Here is a 16,464-nt window from a genome sequence, read left to right on the forward strand (position 1 = left end):
GTGACTGGCAATCGTCCTTTGTATAGGAATCCCTGTGCAGGGCTGGCCTATGCCCGAGCAGTAATTCTGTGAGGGTTTTGTCAAAAGGGAGGAGAGGTTCTATGGGGGTAACTCCCACTTCAAGCACCTCTGTCAAAATGTTTGGTTTGACTGCCAATGAGGGCAACGTAAGGTACAGTACCTCAGCCACCATGGCAAATGAGACTATACCGCTTTTTAATGCATGCTTTTTCCCAGCAGGGAATTACAACGTGGCTGTTATAACGACCTCGTTGTAACCACGCATACCATTTCCCCGCAAGTCATAACAACGACTTGCGGAGGGGGGGCGCTGGATGTTGGAATAGTATAATTTACTATTCAAACTCTGGTATGTGCAACAGTAGAGAAGGTGTTGGATTTTAAATCCAACACCTTCTGACCCCTCCGCAAGTCATTGTTCCGACTTGCGGAGTAATGACATGAGTCTTTACAACGCATTCGTTGTAACAACCGCGTTGTACTTCCCTGCAGAGAAACATTTTCGCGGTAAACAATGTCTCCCGGCAAATTAGGCCCCTTCCTCTGAAGCCACACAAGGAGGAGAGACTAATCAAGTGTCTGGGGAAATGTCCAAACAACTGGTATCCGCCAGTTCCTCGTACCAGTTATCCACAGACTAAGGGATTGGAATAACCATAAGGATTCTCAGATCCTCCCCAGTCATACTCTCCACAAGGCCTATCGAAGAAAGTAGGTCCTGTCTCCAGCTCAGAAGGTTGTGTGCTGGCTGGCACCGGAGCCTACATGGGCCGCCCTGATCCAGCTAACTATAGGAGTTGCTTATAATGGTGGGGTCGATGACTGGAACGAGCTCAAGGGAAGATTTCAGTGTCATGATCTGAGCTGATCCAGAAACCGATCCAAAGGGGTCAATTGTTTCCGAGGGCGAATCCAAATTCGTTTAGGTGCGATGCAGACCCAGACTCAACGAGTGGGAGTGGGCCTAGACCTATGGAGTCATTTCCGCACCTCATCGGAATACTTGGATCAGCATAATGAAGTCAAAGAGCACTTTGACTTCTTGTGTAACTTACCCGATGACGACTTCGAATGCAATGAGGAGCATAGGGAATGGCTCCGCAAATGGGCCCGAGCCCTTCCGCGTGACCGGGACTTGCAAAGTTTGGTGACCAAGAACTTCAGGGAGCGCTTTTTAGGGAACATCCTTATGCACACTGGGAGCAAAGCTCGAAAAGTTGGACAAAATATCCAAAAAATGCACTGAGGTAGCTCTCTCTAGATCTGTGCTGATGCACAGAAAGAAAATAACTGATGGCAACAGACTGGGGTGCTGCCAAAACTGACACCTCATACGTCACATCTGGTGCGGACCACGAAACAGAACTGATCGACCCCACCTACTGGCGTGCAGAGGTACTGCTAGAAAGTATCAGGATCCAGTCTGCCTTCTGGGAAATACTTTAAAGCAAGGAATCTGGGGCTAAAAGTCTCTATCAGATTTAAGTTTTATGTAGTTCATTTTTGCAAACTTTTATGCAGACTGATTAAGGGAGGAGGCAAAGACTGCTTTTGCTATGGGAAATACCGGATCTGTAATATTTATTTTAGATTTTGCAATGTTACCACATGGTTATGGTTAGCAGATCTCTTGACAGGAACAGAGATTTTGAAAGTTTCAGAAAGCATGACTTAAATTCAGCAGCTCAAAATTGCAAAACTACATAAAGATCCCTCAAGGGAGAAAAAGTTTTACGTGTGCTTCTAAGTGAGAATTTTCCATTTTAATTCCGACAGAAAGAATTTAGATTTTTCACAGCCTGGTGGGCAGACTATTGGGATTTTATTAAAGACAAAGAGGCTAAGATTATGCAAATCTGCTTTATTGCCCAGCTCACAGCAGCAACAATTGATGAGAATATGGAACTTCAAGAAACATTCTAACATAGTATAAAGTCCCCCTATGTGCAGCCATCTTCCTTCTTTGTGGTCCTGCGAACAAGATAACTTCAACGAAAAAGGTTTAAACTCCAGTCCATAACAGTTTCCCAACAGTGAATCCCAGTACATTAAAATTCTCATTCTGAATGAGAAAAAAATAGGTTTACGTAATATCTTTAGTACCATCTGGGTGGGTTACAATTGTATGAGGAGGGATAATCTTAGCCTCCGTGTCTTTATTAAAACCCAGATTTTCTGCCCATCAGGCTGTGGAAAATCAAAATTTTATGGCACGACACAGAAGGTAACATTATGCAAGTTTAAAGTGCATTTAGTACATTATCAATCGCGTTTTTGATTGGTCTAAAGTAATAGTTCTTAAACATACTTTCATTCGACTGGTCTGCTGCCCTGAGAATCTTTTGAAGGCCTCCTTCCATGATGAAAGCCTTGGAGGCTGAAGCACCTCTAAGGGAGTGTGCCCTAAATATAGAGATATCCACACCAAATTTTTAAGCATATCTTCTCTCACCCATCTTTTCTTTGTCCCTTTCTGTGGCTTCCCGCCTGCTGGTCTTTTCTTTGGGGCCTTAGCTGCCCCTTCCGATGCCTTTTCCAAACCTACAGGTTGGTGGGCGCTAGGCCATCTCTTCTTAGTGATGATCTCCACTTTTTTATTAATAGTGTCGTCTAGGGACACTAGTACCCTGTCCAGGGCATTATTTACCTGGAGTTAAAGTCTCTCCTCTATATTACTCTCAGAGGGAGTTGTAGACATGGTTATAGTGGGTTAAAAAGGTAGTGAAAAATGAGGGAACATCCTTGTTTGTCAAGTCTGGGAGGTTTGATTGGTGTTCGCAAAGGATCTGCTGTTCAGTGTCAAAAGGTAACTAACTCATCTGTGTGCAGCACGTATTTGACGTGCGTAGTCACTTGCCCACTGCCTTTCCTCTAATTATTGGTTGTAGTCCCTCCTTAGTTTCTCCTTTTTCCCTTTTTAAATTTTTTTTTTTAATTATTAGCTTTGCGGCGGGACACGCCTAGGTGTGATCGCGGGGAGAGCCAGAGAGTTTCCGGATTGTACGCATTCAGCGCAGCTCCCCGCCAAGTTAAGGTTGCTCTTGGGAAGGCAGGAGGGATGTGGAGGCAAGCGGATTTCACGAAGCGAGCCTGTCTAGTCAAGGTTGGCTCGCAAGATTGAACATGCTTGTTCCTGGGCCACGTAGTGGTTTTATGACCAGCGCGGTACTGTTGCTTAGTTCATGGCTTGCCAGGGAGCCGGTTGGCTTCATGGAGGCGTTTAAAGGATGCTGAGAAATGGGTGGGGCGGCGTCCTAAGGGGGAAAAAATAGCGTAGATTCTCTACCTCAAAGAGCTAAGGGGGGATGTAGAAAGTGTGTTTGGTGCGGAGGAGGGGGGACATCTGGCCTGACTAGAGGTCATTAGGAAAATATCGCTCCGAGCACCCTACCTTACATGCAACACCAACCACCTTATATTCCCCAGTATAACAGAGGAGAAGAATATCTTAGTTAGAAAGCATTCATTAAGTTAGTAGGTATATATGGGGATGGGTGGGGTAATTAGCAGGAGCAGGGTAAAAAGGCTGTATGAAAAAGACCTGTACTTATCTTGTGAGCACCAGTAACAAAGGTAGATAGCTGCGAGTAGGGGGACTTTATACTATGTTAGAATGTTTCTTGAAGTTCCATATTCTCTTCAATTGTTGCTGCTGTGAGCTGGGCAATAGAGGAGGTTTGCATAATGTTAGCCTCCGTGTCATGCCATAAAAGTCTGTAGCAAGAAGTGAAAAAGAAGGTTGACGGATTTGCACCATATTTAGATGAGATGAAACACATTAAACCAACTTGTGATTCTTTTTTGGTTTTGTGGAAATCTGTTAAGTAAAAACACAAAAAAAGAAGGGGTCTGTTGAGTTAAAACTAAATGTGCATATATTTCAAACAACTAAAATCACAATTTTTAAATCACATTTTTGTTGCTCAAACTCGGACTCATAAAAATGTTGATTCAAAAAAAATGCCTTTTTGAAAATAAATCACAAGTTCAAGTGTATAGTTAAGCTGCCATTTCTAGGTACCTTAATACATTTGTTGACCCTGCCTAGTTTTAGTAAATCAAGTTTTATGCAGATTCACCAAGCAGGGCTAAGTTAAATGGGGAGCCAAATAAGCTTTCATAATCTAATAACTTGCCCTGGTTTGAGGCACCTGCACAAAATTTAGTAGACAATTAGTAACCTCAGTTTTATTGTTTACGCCAAATTTCTTGTGGATCCATCAAGGGTAGGCAATATGAATGGGGCCATAAAGGTAATATTTTCTATTTCAAATTCTATGCTCACATTGTCAAGATAAACTACTTTTTCTATTTGCATCAAATGTGGCATTAATATTAAAGCAACTCAGAAAAGGCCCCTTTTGTGGTCTACTGTAAATCTGTTCAGAAGTGTAAATTACTCAGAACTGCAAGGTGCCTTTCTGAATAGCACCTGCAGTTCGCAAATAGCCCCTAAGCCCTTCACTTTGGTAGAAACATGTAAGTCACACTTTTGGAGTAAATTTACACTCCGATTTCGTGAATGGCCAAAAAGTAGTAAACTTACTCAAAAGTATAAGTTGCTCAATAGTGTAAGTTACATTTGTGGATCAAGCCCTAATAGCCTTATGTCCCTTTCGGTTTTCAAAATGCTCTACTTATTATTTGAGTAATGCAACTTTTTGTAACTTAATAACTTAGCGAGATACAAGCTGAACATCACTAATTATCCATTCAACATCTAGAATTTACTAACCAGCTTTCTATCATCAATGGGTAGTATTGTTAGTGGTTTCCATAAAGTTCTGCAGAACCCTTATTTCATTCAGTATTTTATCCAGGACAAAAATATCAAAATGTCATACAGGATCACTTTTGACTTATTTAGGTTTATCTCCACTACAGGTAGGAACGTTTGTAAATGGAGCAGAAAACTCATTGTGAGAAAACATGAGACGTTGTACATTGTCTTGTGCAGATGAAGCAGCTTTTTTTGAGACATACTGAATTGTCTTTGCTGCAAGAGCTGAATTATCCTTTAGATACTATTAACATCTCAAAATGGGTATATAAGAGTAGTTGTCTGCAAATTAGCACTTTGTAGAGTTCTAGTAGTACCTAAGCACTAATAATAAAACCCTCCTTATCTGCAACAAAAATGTACGCACGCCACCAGTTTAAAAACATCACAGGTGGCTTGGTAGTGATTATATAGTGATAGTATACGGTTTAATTCATGCTATATTATATCACAACGAAACCCTTGCAATAAGGATACCAAAAAAGTTGACATCTAAAAGGCATAATGATTTAACTCATTGCAAGTATAGTATATTCAGAGTACTTAATCTACAAGCAACAAAACCTCATGAATGTTATGACACTGTTTTGAGAATAGTCAGCTTGAAAATTATCAGTAGCCAAAGGATATGGTTAACCATTACAATTTGAAATTAAATAATGCTATATCATTCCTATAACAATGTTTGTGATCAATACAGATTAACAATTGAGGACCAAGTTTCAAGCAATTCAGTTAATATTTTTTTAATAATATATTTGTTGAAGAAGAACCATTTTGGTTCTCACTGTGGCACAGTAATGTAGTAAGTGCAGATGGTAGAGCTTACAATAACTAAATAGCAATAATCTTCCAGGGGGAATATAGATCTAACAACCATTTGTCACAAATATAGAAGTTGTGCAGACATATTTATAAACGTTAGTGAAACAATAACAAAGATGGTTAATGAACAATAAAGACGACTGCTGTCATTTTTGACAGGGATACAGTTACTGTGAGAACAGAGCACTGAAGAGAAAGCATTTAGCTGTCTGTCAGAACTGGCACAGACAAAAAAAGCTCATGCAAATTCTCTTATTAGAAGTATAATTCGCTAAAATATCCAGTGCAATTATTAATGTAAACACAATTTCAGGCATCACTGAAAAGAAAGTATTAGGAAATAATGAAGGGCAAACGAGAATGTGTTACCAGATAACCTCCTCATTCATGACATCTTCGAATTTGGTATTGGACAATTGTCAGGTATTTGCAGTAAGAAATAGAAGCTGTGGTCGAGAAGCAACTGTATTGCCTGAAAGGCAATTAAGCATGGCATCCTAGACACTCCCCAATGCAAACGACTAACAACAAGCTCATACTTACTCTGTAATGAAAGAGTGTGCTGTATAAATTGTTTGTTGTTTACATACTGTAGCATATGTGCCAAAGGAGGAACGCCAACAAAGTTAGGGCCAGATGTACAAAGCATTTTTCCAGTTGCAAACATTTTTTCAAATGAACAAAGTACGATTCGGTAAACTGTTACCGAATCGGATTTTGCATTTGCGATTCGTATTTGGAAGGGGTGTGCTTAGGGCGTCCCTTCCAAATACTGAATCGGTATGATATGTATTACTGTTATGAGACTAAATTCTGGTTACAAAACAGTAATGCTTCACCACCAATTTAAAACTGGTAGTAACCCATCCACAAAGGAGAAGGGGTCACCAAGGGACCCTTTGAGAATGTAAATAATATTTTTTAAGAGCAGCCAGAGGATCGAAAGGACCACTGCCTGCTCCTAAAAACGAGACTACAAAGTTTCATTGTTTTATTTTTAAACACATCCCATTTCCTTTAAGGAACACAGGCTGCATTTTTAAAAAAAAAATTGCTTTATTAAAAAGCATTCACTGACATGGTGATCTGTTGACCTCAGCAGGCCACCATCCCTGTGATGGCTGCGATTCCTAATGGGTCGCAAACTGCGACCTTCCTCATTAATATTCAATGATGAGGTAGATCGATTTGGAACCCACAAGGAATCCGTAGATAAAACTCAGTGAGTTTCATTCATTAGGAATACTGATTTCCTAATTACGATTCGGATAGAATCGCAATTGGGAAATGGGATTCCTAATGTTTGTACATCTAGCCCTTAGAGAGTTGACCTCGACAATACTCCTTGTGAATGTTTCTAAACAGGCAGACTGATTTACCTTTGACATATCTTTCCAGTCCACTGATTTATAATTAGCAAACATGTCCCCACATAGAAAATATAAAAATGGTTTCGTAAATTTCTATCAATTGTCTTTCTATTATTGAATCCTGTGGTCTTTGCAGATTAATAAAAATGTCACCTGCTGCCATAGTGTTCGGCAAATTCTCTGCAGCAGAGCAATAAAAGGCTTTCCAACAATGGTAAACCTTTAAAGTGCATCCAAAGGGGTCATCAGTAATATTATTTCTTACGCACATTACTTTTGCATCAATGTAGTTGTAATAAAATTCTTACTCTGATTTTTCCTTGTACAAAGCTGGTGATATCTTCGCTTGAATCGAACACTGACAAGGTCTTCATGACATTTTGTTCCAACCATTCCCAGTGTTTGAATATCTCCTCTCTGGTGACTCCTGTTTAAAAACAAATTAATATCCGAATCCCTGAATACAGACTAGCAATGTTACTCACGTTTTATAGGCTCATGTAAAGATATGAAACATACACACACATGTACCGTACTAGCTGATCTCAAGGTTGTTTGCGCCGTAACCGCACCAGGCTAATGGGGAGATGAACATGTCAAGGCTGCTGCAGATTCTGAACTTAAAGATCTTTCCGATCAATTAAGAAGTTCCTTTCTTCCCGATTCCTTACTAAGGCAGTACTCTTCTCCCTCCTCGCCCCCTTGTCCCTGAGCAGTTTATTGGGATATATTCGGATTTAGATAAAGATAAGCGTTCTTTATTTAGAAGTGAATTACATATCCCTCGCCTACTCCTCCAATAGAAGAATGCTAAAAGGCAATGGAGATTACAGTACATGCTTCATTTCAATTGGGAACAGTTTAAGGTACAAATAGTACAGTGTAGAAGAGGCATACTCGTTGACAAGTTATCGGAATGCCAATGGCTAATGTTCCAGAGAGAGTACACACAGACAAGAACGATCTTCTCTTGTACACAAAATGATTTAGTTCTCCCATGCATGACACCCACCGGGTGTGATCAAGCAGAGGTAAATACTAAGGCTTGCCTGGAATACTCTGCCTGAAGCAGAGGTCAGTCTTTACCTTTGGAGAAACCCATGCATGACTTGCATCGTTTCCAGTTTAGGAACACCAACCTGCGCCATCCACCAAAAGCAGAAGTGGTCTTTCCTCAGAGGTGCTGCAGAAATCCATCGGGCTCTCTCCCATGGATTCAAGCTATATTCCTCAGTGACGATAAAAACTAGTTTGTTAAAATGACCGGAGGATTGGTGAATGAAAACTTGCCAATATGTTCTTCCAACATGCCATTTACTGCTGGGAACGAGAACACCCGTTTAGGTCTTCACGATCCCATGATATCGGACAGGGACCAGGTTTACAGGCTTCTCCCGAGTGCCTCTGGCATGGCAAAACAGTGGTTGCCTAGGAGGCCTTGGTAAGACTTAGGCATCTCTTCCCTGATTTTTAGTTGGGCTTTTGTATGCTTGGCTTGGACTCCAACACATGATGTTCTAGGATTTGCTCAGTATTTGTAGAAACAAAGATTGGACTAGAGCTTGAAATTACCTTTTATTTTCCTTCTAGCAAAAGAAAAGGTCGAGTGGAGTTTGCACAATACATAATATGGGTTCAAGCATAAGCATTATAGGTGTGTATTCACTGTACATCTACAAACATACAAAATTATACCGCAATTTTCCAGACCTCAACCCAGTGATGTTACTATAGCTAGGTGGAAGCAAAACAGAGCAAGGAACAAGGGGTTCGTTTCTTGCAGCTTGCCAGTTGTTTTCGGTGTGGTTCGAGCTGGTTAGACGTTCTTTTTGCTCAGTTATTGATCATTTGTTTTCTGCGCTCTGTTTTAAGAATATGAACTAAAAGTAGTGTTACATTTCTGCCTGAGGCCAGTACGTGTGAAAAATAACATTTAAAAAAACTTCAGAAGAGATACGAAATTTGCTTTGCATTTAGCATTTTTACAGTGTTTAAGAAATTGACTACATTAATTTAGGCAGAACTAATCTGTGAAGAAAACCCCTTTGCAGAAGACAATAGGATTAAGTCAGATACCCTGTACTTAAGGCTATAACGGCCTTCTTAAACCACAATACTGTTATTAGTCTGTTGTATATATCATATCATACGAATCATTGCAGAATTTTTAAATTAACAGAAATTTAAAGTTGGTATTCGCTAAAAACAGTGAAGTCATTTTGATAGCGACTCGGTTACTTCTAGTTCATAGGGTCTTTCTTATCATCAACACATGAACGTCCCGCCAACTGGCAGTGGGTTAGAAACTGCTTCAAAAATGGTTAATTCAGAGCCATGCTCATCACTGTGCTCGGCACATAGATGTGTGTCATGACCCCTCGACTCCCCCCCTTCCCCCCCCCCCCCCCCCCCCCAATGCGAGCATACACGACTTCACTAGTTCCGTTTTAGCTCTGGAAAAGTCAACCTCTTTTATTCAACCTTCATAGAAGTCTCTTCCAAACTTTGGCTTGTATGGGCGAGTCACCTTCACCCACTGACCTGAGTCAATGTGAATCACATTTTAGATAAGCCCAGAGAGGTATTTTATCCTCACCTGCTAGGAGGTTCACAATGGGGTAGAGTTCTCCACTAGTTTTCCAAGGAAGGAATTAAAGGGAGTAATATGCTTGGCGAGTTAATTCATGGCTTTTGCGCCTAATAGGAAGAACCATCAAACCTTCTGCAGATGTTTTGGGTATTTTGGGGGCAAAGGTGACAACGCCTGGTTTCACACGGAGCTGGAGTGGAGAGGCTACTTTAGATCCAACAGCACTGGGTTCAACACTTGCAATGAGCATTACTTATCCACCAAGGATATAATTCCCTTAGAGCGAGACAGCGAAGGATGACCTTATAAACAAAAACAATAGACTGCAGGGACCAGCCAGAGTCACTTGTTCAAATCCTATGTCCAGTATACGTAAAAAGGCCGAAAGGGCCACCAAATAACCTTTAATAGTCCTCAATGCAAGACCTTGCTGTGCTTAAGACAAAACAAATAGGATACCCAGCAGCTGTGCCTGCAAGGTGCGAATCTTGTGAACACCACGCCCAGTAACAAATGTGTTCTTGCGCCCGGCACAGATAACATCCACTGCTTCAGGCGGCAAATCAAATTCAGTCAAAAGCAATTACTTAATCTCCACATTTGCAGGTGTAGAATGTGTAGATTCAAGTGGAGGACCCTGTTTGATTGCTGAGACAGGGAGTCTTCACGAATAGACAACTTGATCAGAGGACAGATGCTCATGTCCAGTATTTGCAAGTTCCACACTCTCCTGGCCAAATTCAGAGAAACTAGGATGGCTGGGCCCGATCGTTCTTCTTCTGAACTTGGGGGCAAAGAGAGGCTGAGGCGGGAAGGTCAGTGTTCCATTTCATCCAGGATGCATCTCCTAATGAGTGTTATTGCAGAAAATCCAACGCATAATCTTTTAAATACTGTGCATTCTCAACAGTGGCAAAAAAACTGACCAGTGATCTCCCCACTGTATGTTATGTTATGCAGATGTGTAGAGCGCACTAGCACCCATGAGAGTATCCTGGCTCTGAACAAGTGCGAGTCTAACCACACCTAAGTACTAGTGGGACTATTAGAAAAGCCGGGTTTTCTGCATCTTGCGGAATTCAAGAATTGTGGATGAGGCTTTTATGTGTAGCGACAGGTCATTCCACAATTCATGAGAAAGCTTAACAGCTGGATCTGGTTTTCTGTATGGGTGGGATGTGTGCAATTAGGAGTCCAGATAAGTGGAGGTGTCGGGAAGGTTTGTGAAAGCAGTTGCGACTGTTGAAGTATGCTGGGCCAGTGTTATATAGTGCCTTCAAAGTGTGGGTGAGGAGTTTGAATTGTGCTCTTTTGTAAACTGAGAGCCAGTGAAGCTCCTTCTGGAGTTTTGTTATGTGAGTGAGGCATGGGAGGTTGACGGGAATTCTAGCTGTAGAGTTCTGAATGGTCTGCAGCCTTATGGTGAGTTTTTTGTTGATACCAGCATAGAGGGTGTTCCCATAGTCCAGGTTGCTTGTGACCAGGGCATGCGTGATGGTCTTCCGGGTGATGACTGGGACCCATTTGAAAATCTGCCTCAGTATCTTCAGGTTATGGAAGCATGAGGCAGTGAAAGCATTGACTTGGGCAGTAATATTGAGTTTGCTGTCGAAGATGATCCAGATATTCTTGGCGTGGGTGGTGTGTGTAGGGTGTAGGACCAAGTTCAGCTGGCGTCCCACTCAGGTGGAGTCCCGCGGTGATGTGCCCTTCCCGAAGATCATGATTTCAGAATTGTCGGTGCTTAATTTTAGACAGTTGGTCTTCACTAATGCAGGCACTGAACTTGTGGAGAGAATGATTTGTGTGTTGTTGGTATAGGAGAGGACATTGATGTCATGAGAGTGGATGATGCTGGCTAGAGGGACCTAAAGGGACTATAGGAAGAGGCCCAGAGTCACCTCTGGATGAAAATGCCACTTTTGATCTGCCAGACGCCCCCTGATCTTGCATTCAAAGACCCTGCCAAGGGGTCTGCAACCAGGAAGATGCTATGGTGCTTTATCAATCTCCATAGATGTAAAGCCTCCTGGCAGAGGACCAAGAATCCAACTCTGCCATGCTTGTTACAAAACCACTTGGCATTGGTGTTGCCCATGAGAACCTGCACCAGTGTCCCCTTGATGGATGGCAGGAAGGCTTTTCAAGCCAGACAAATGGTCCACAGCTCCAGCAGACTGATGTGGAGCTACCCCACCGCCGGAGACTAGAGTCCTCTGATCGCCACCTCTCCCAGGTGACCTTACCAGCCCAGAAGTGACATGTAAGTCACCAACATCAGCTCTGTCTGGGTAAGGCAGAAAGGCCTGCTTCCGGATGTTTTGTGTTTAAGCAGCCACCTTTGATAATCTCAAGCCATCTCCTCTGAGGCGTTAGAGGGTGTTGGCAAAGTTACCTGATGCGGAGTTTCCATTGGAGTTCAAATGAAGAACATGGATGTGCCACCTGGCATAATTGATGGAGAATGCACAAGGCCAAGAAGCCTCAGAGCTGCTTTCACCATGAACCAGAACAAATCCAGAAACATCGGGATCGTAGCCCAAATGTCATGGACCTGTTGCCGCAGAAGAAAAGCCCTGATCTTAAATGGTTCCATTTTCAACAGAATACTTAGAAGCCTCTGAAAACGAATCAGCTGGGCCATTAGCTTATTTTTTGAGATCTGCAAGGATTCCGCCATCGTGGACCAAAACCAGCTACAGCAAGCCTGCCTTCTACAGCCAGACACTGAGGTACAGAAACAGAAGCATCCCCAGCCTCTGAAGATGGGCAGCAACCCCCACCATCACTTTCGTGAACACCTGAGGCGCGCTAACTAGACTGAAGGAGGGCACAGTTAACTGAAAATGCACCTAGCTCAACCTTGAACTGCAGACAATGCCTGTGGGACTGCAGGATGGGTATGTAAAAAAATCCATCCTGAAAATCCAAGGACATCATTCCGTTACCAGGATCCAGAGCAAACAGGACCTGGGCCAGCATGAGTACTTTGAATTTGTCCTTCTGCAAAAACGCATTCAGAGGCGAATGGTCCAGAATAGGCCTGAGGTCACTGTCTTTGTTTAAGAAGAGGAAATGGAGTAACAACCCAAGCATACTGTAGAGGATGCCAACATCTTTATGCCACCCTTGGAGAGCAACAGCCACACATTTTGTAAGAAGATGTACAGGTGTTCGTACGAAATACATTGTGGAATAGGAGGAATAGTGGGAGGCTATAAGACCCACCGGTGGATGTGAAAGATCACCCACCTGTCAGGAAACATTAAATCCTGCTCCTCACTGGTTGGGTAACTAAAATGCTTTCTTGGTCGTTGCAGCAGGGCAGGAGGAACTGGAAGACTGATGGCCTTGCTGGTCCACACACTGCCTTCCAGACCCACATTCTGAAAAGGATCGGGTTGTCTGTTGCCTCACTGGCTGGGAAGGCTGTCTCTGTCTATATGTCAGCCCTCTGGACCGCGGCCTCTAAATGTTAGGAACTGATGCAGACACTGTTTGGTAGGAGTCAACAGCCCCAAGGAAAGCACTGTAGCCCTTCTCTCTTTAAAGTGTTTTAACATTGGGGGGCACTAGAGGGGGCCAAGCAAGATGGCCGCACTTCAGTGAGGCTCCTGCTGCTTGGGACATAATCCATCTGCCATCCTCCTCTAATCCAGCCCTGCACGCCTGAGAACTTACTAGGGAGGTAGCTCTAGCCATCCGCCGCCTCCCATAGCAGATATTTTGCCGAAAATCAAACAGTAGCTACAGAAACCGCCTCAGATTGTTTTCCACCCGGCTGCTTCAAAATGGCAGCCCCGACGGTCGCGGCCTCGAGCAATCTGTTGCGGTGCGATCCGCCGGCTCCTACTGCATACTGAGACCGGTGAAGAACGCTGCTTACATCGCTACACCAGCTTGATCGACGAGCCTGCCCCGCCCACTGCAGTGTGCCTGAGTTCCCGCTGCCGCCGTCTCGTTCGGCTGCGTAGAGCGGTTCCCACTGAAGCCCGGAAGAGTCACAATTCTACCGACTGGAGGGGTGCCTGTGACCCGCGCTTCCGCTGTACCACCTGCCCGCCCTGAAGATCCTAGACTGAGGGTCCGCTGGCGGGGGAATTGCGGTGAATGCCGATGCTGCTCTTGCGGCCGGGAGTGAGCGCTCTATCCCGAATCTGGCGCGGCCTTGCCTGGGCCTGAAAGTGGACTGGAGTGGCTGTCCCAGTGCACATCCTGCGGTTAGAGGGCCCGTCCGTTCCAGAGAAGCGACACCCTACCTCTGTGGCCCTGGTGAGTCGGTTGCGGTGTCCTACTACCCCCGCCTATTGTCCCGCGCCCTACTGGTATTTCCCGCTGGTGATGCGTGGCCCGCCGACCACCCCTCTCATAGGGTGTTCACTATAGGCCGCTGCCGGTCTGAAGACTATCCCGCTGCTTACGCCTTCTCCCTGCCTGCTGCAGCCATTGCCTGGTACGGCCCTTGTCTCATCTCACCCAGCGCCTGGTGGAAGCTTCCTCACCCATGCGAGCTGCTGCACATAGGCCCATTAAAGCACTACGTAGATGCGCACTTGGGGCCCGCGGGGAACTGGTGGCGCCGCTTGCCTGTTGTGTTCCACTGAGGAGGGAACTGCCCCGGTCCAATCTGCTTGCAGCCCCCTGGGAGGCGGTGGGTGGGGGGTGGGGGGAGGGAGTGCTGCTGCCGCGTGAACTTACATGCTGGAGGATTTATGTGGTGGGGGCCTGTAGAAGCACGGACCCTTGACCCCCCCCCCCCCCTGGATACTCTCTCACCTGCGGGATGTCCCCGCAGCAGGACTGTTAACACACCTGTCAGGAACCCCGCCACCACCACTGGGCACACTCCCCACCGGCCCGCCCAACCGAGGCCGCCTGTGAAGAGTGGCGCGGTCCGGCCTCTTAGGACTGAGAAGCCGCAGTTTCTTCTGGCCTACACACGGTCGAGCCACTAGGCTCCGCTGCGTTACGTGGCGGCATCACGAGCAACAATCAACGTCCTCCCTTCTTGGCTGGCTGACTCACGCATCTCCAGTCCGATCAGACGCTGCCTGCCCCCGTGGAGCTAACACCTCGCTGTGGGTTGCACAGATGGTAAACAACCCAAACTTACCTAAGAAGTCAGGAAATCCTCGCGCTCGCAGGCCGAAATGGATGGCGAACAATCCACCGCCCCTGATCAACCCACATCCACAGATGACCTGAAGGCCCTCCTTCTCGCCATACAATCCAGCCTGTCCTCCATTGAAACTAAAATGTACACTATGAATGCGCGCATTGACACCCTAGCGCACAAAAGCGATCAACATGAAGAGTGCCTCAAGGAAACTGAACAACGTATCTTCGACTTAGACGATGCCTCCGCAACCACCATTACTAAAACGTTGGCTATGGAGAAAGTTCTGAAACTTATCGCCGCAAAGAATGAGGACTTGGGATCGCGTTCCAGGTGCAATAATCTACGAAACCTGGGAGTACCGGAATCCACCACCACTGGCAAAATGGAGGACTATGTAGAACGTATGCTCATCGCCGCATTTGGCAGGGAGGCGTTCTCATCGGTGTTCATAATAGAAACAGCGCATCGCTCACTGACCTCCCGTGCCTGGCGCCCCTCCTCGCCCTATTATTGCGAGGCTACTTAACTATCGGGATTGGGATGCTGCCCTGCGACTTGCCAGGGAACACAAGAAGGTACTCTTTGAAGGCACAGAAGTCTCAATCTACCCGGACTTTACACTGGCTGTTCAGGAGGGGTGCAGAAAATTCCTCCCAGTAACGAAAAAACTCCAACAAATGAACATCCAATACGCCATGCTCTTCCTTGCGTGCCTCAAGGTCCCTCACCATGGGAAACAGCACTTCTTAACAAACCCTCAGCACGTTTATGACTTCCTAAAAACTCTACCTAAAATGGCAGCGGACCATTCCTCCCCCTCCAACCGATCCCAGGATGATGGCGGCACGTTGGATGTGGTATGACAACCATAGCCTGAGCCAAGGCTTCAATACTCATCTCCACGTGGTAACTTACACGGCGGAGGGCCCCCCCTTTCTTTTACTAACTGGAAGTCCGCGCAACCTGCGGTAAACTGCGACACAACTTCCGCTGCCCGTTTCTACAATCGCTCTGGACTGGTGAAGACTACCTCTAATACCCCACGAGCACCCTTGCTGAAGCGAGGGTTTATTGGCTGCCCTCTTTCTACTACCCACTCAAGTGAACCCTAAACTGACTTGGTTTGAAATGTTTAACATGTTGGTCCCATTCTCCCCTGTTGGGAGTGTGGTACATGGGGACTTTGGGGAAGGGGGAGGGGGGTACGTCACAGCAGGGTTGGGCTGCAGCTGTGGGTGGGGAGAGGGAATGGGGAATGTTTTGTGCCACTTTTTATTGCACTGATCAACACATGTATGCCCTGGCTGACTAACCAGCTTTGACAGCACCCGCTTTCCTCCATTATCAATCTACACAACTGTCATGGAGACCCGACCTACTCCACCCAAATATAATTTCCTGACATGGAATGTATGTGGCCTGGGTGATCCCCGTAAACCCCGACATATCCTTTCTTATCTAGATCGCACAATGTCCACTGTGCTAGGTTTCAGGAAACGCACCTTGCCTCCACCACACCCACCACATGGGCGACCTGTAGATGCTTCTCATCATACTCCTCCTATGCCCGGGGCACGGTTATCCTAGTGAAACGCACGCTTCCCTACACCCCCATCGGGTCTTACGCAAGGGGTAGACTGTCTGCCCAATCTAGAACTCTCGACTCCTGCTATGGGCCTAACACTGATGACCCAGAATTTTTTCATCCTTTGGGGCAAGATACTCTACATCAGTTCCACACATTTGATGTGGGGGGAGA

The 16,464-nt window shown here is 45.2% G+C and overlaps 1 protein-coding gene across 1 annotated transcript in view; it reads right to left on the reverse strand.

The window, feature by feature from the left end:
• Positions 1-16,464, reverse strand: part of TBC1D8B (TBC1 domain family member 8B) — a 765,078-nt gene that overhangs the window by 526,532 nt on the left and 222,082 nt on the right. Inside the window, exon 3 of the mRNA XM_085608029.1 lies at positions 7,305-7,423. Within this exon, the coding sequence (XP_085464155.1) occupies positions 7,305-7,423 (119 nt within the window). The remainder of the gene's footprint in view (positions 1-7,304; positions 7,424-16,464) is intronic.

The sequence above is a fragment of the Triturus cristatus genome, chromosome 5_2, assembly GCF_964204655.1.
Source record: "Triturus cristatus chromosome 5_2, aTriCri1.1, whole genome shotgun sequence".
Classification (NCBI taxonomy): Eukaryota; Metazoa; Chordata; class Amphibia; order Caudata; family Salamandridae; genus Triturus; species Triturus cristatus.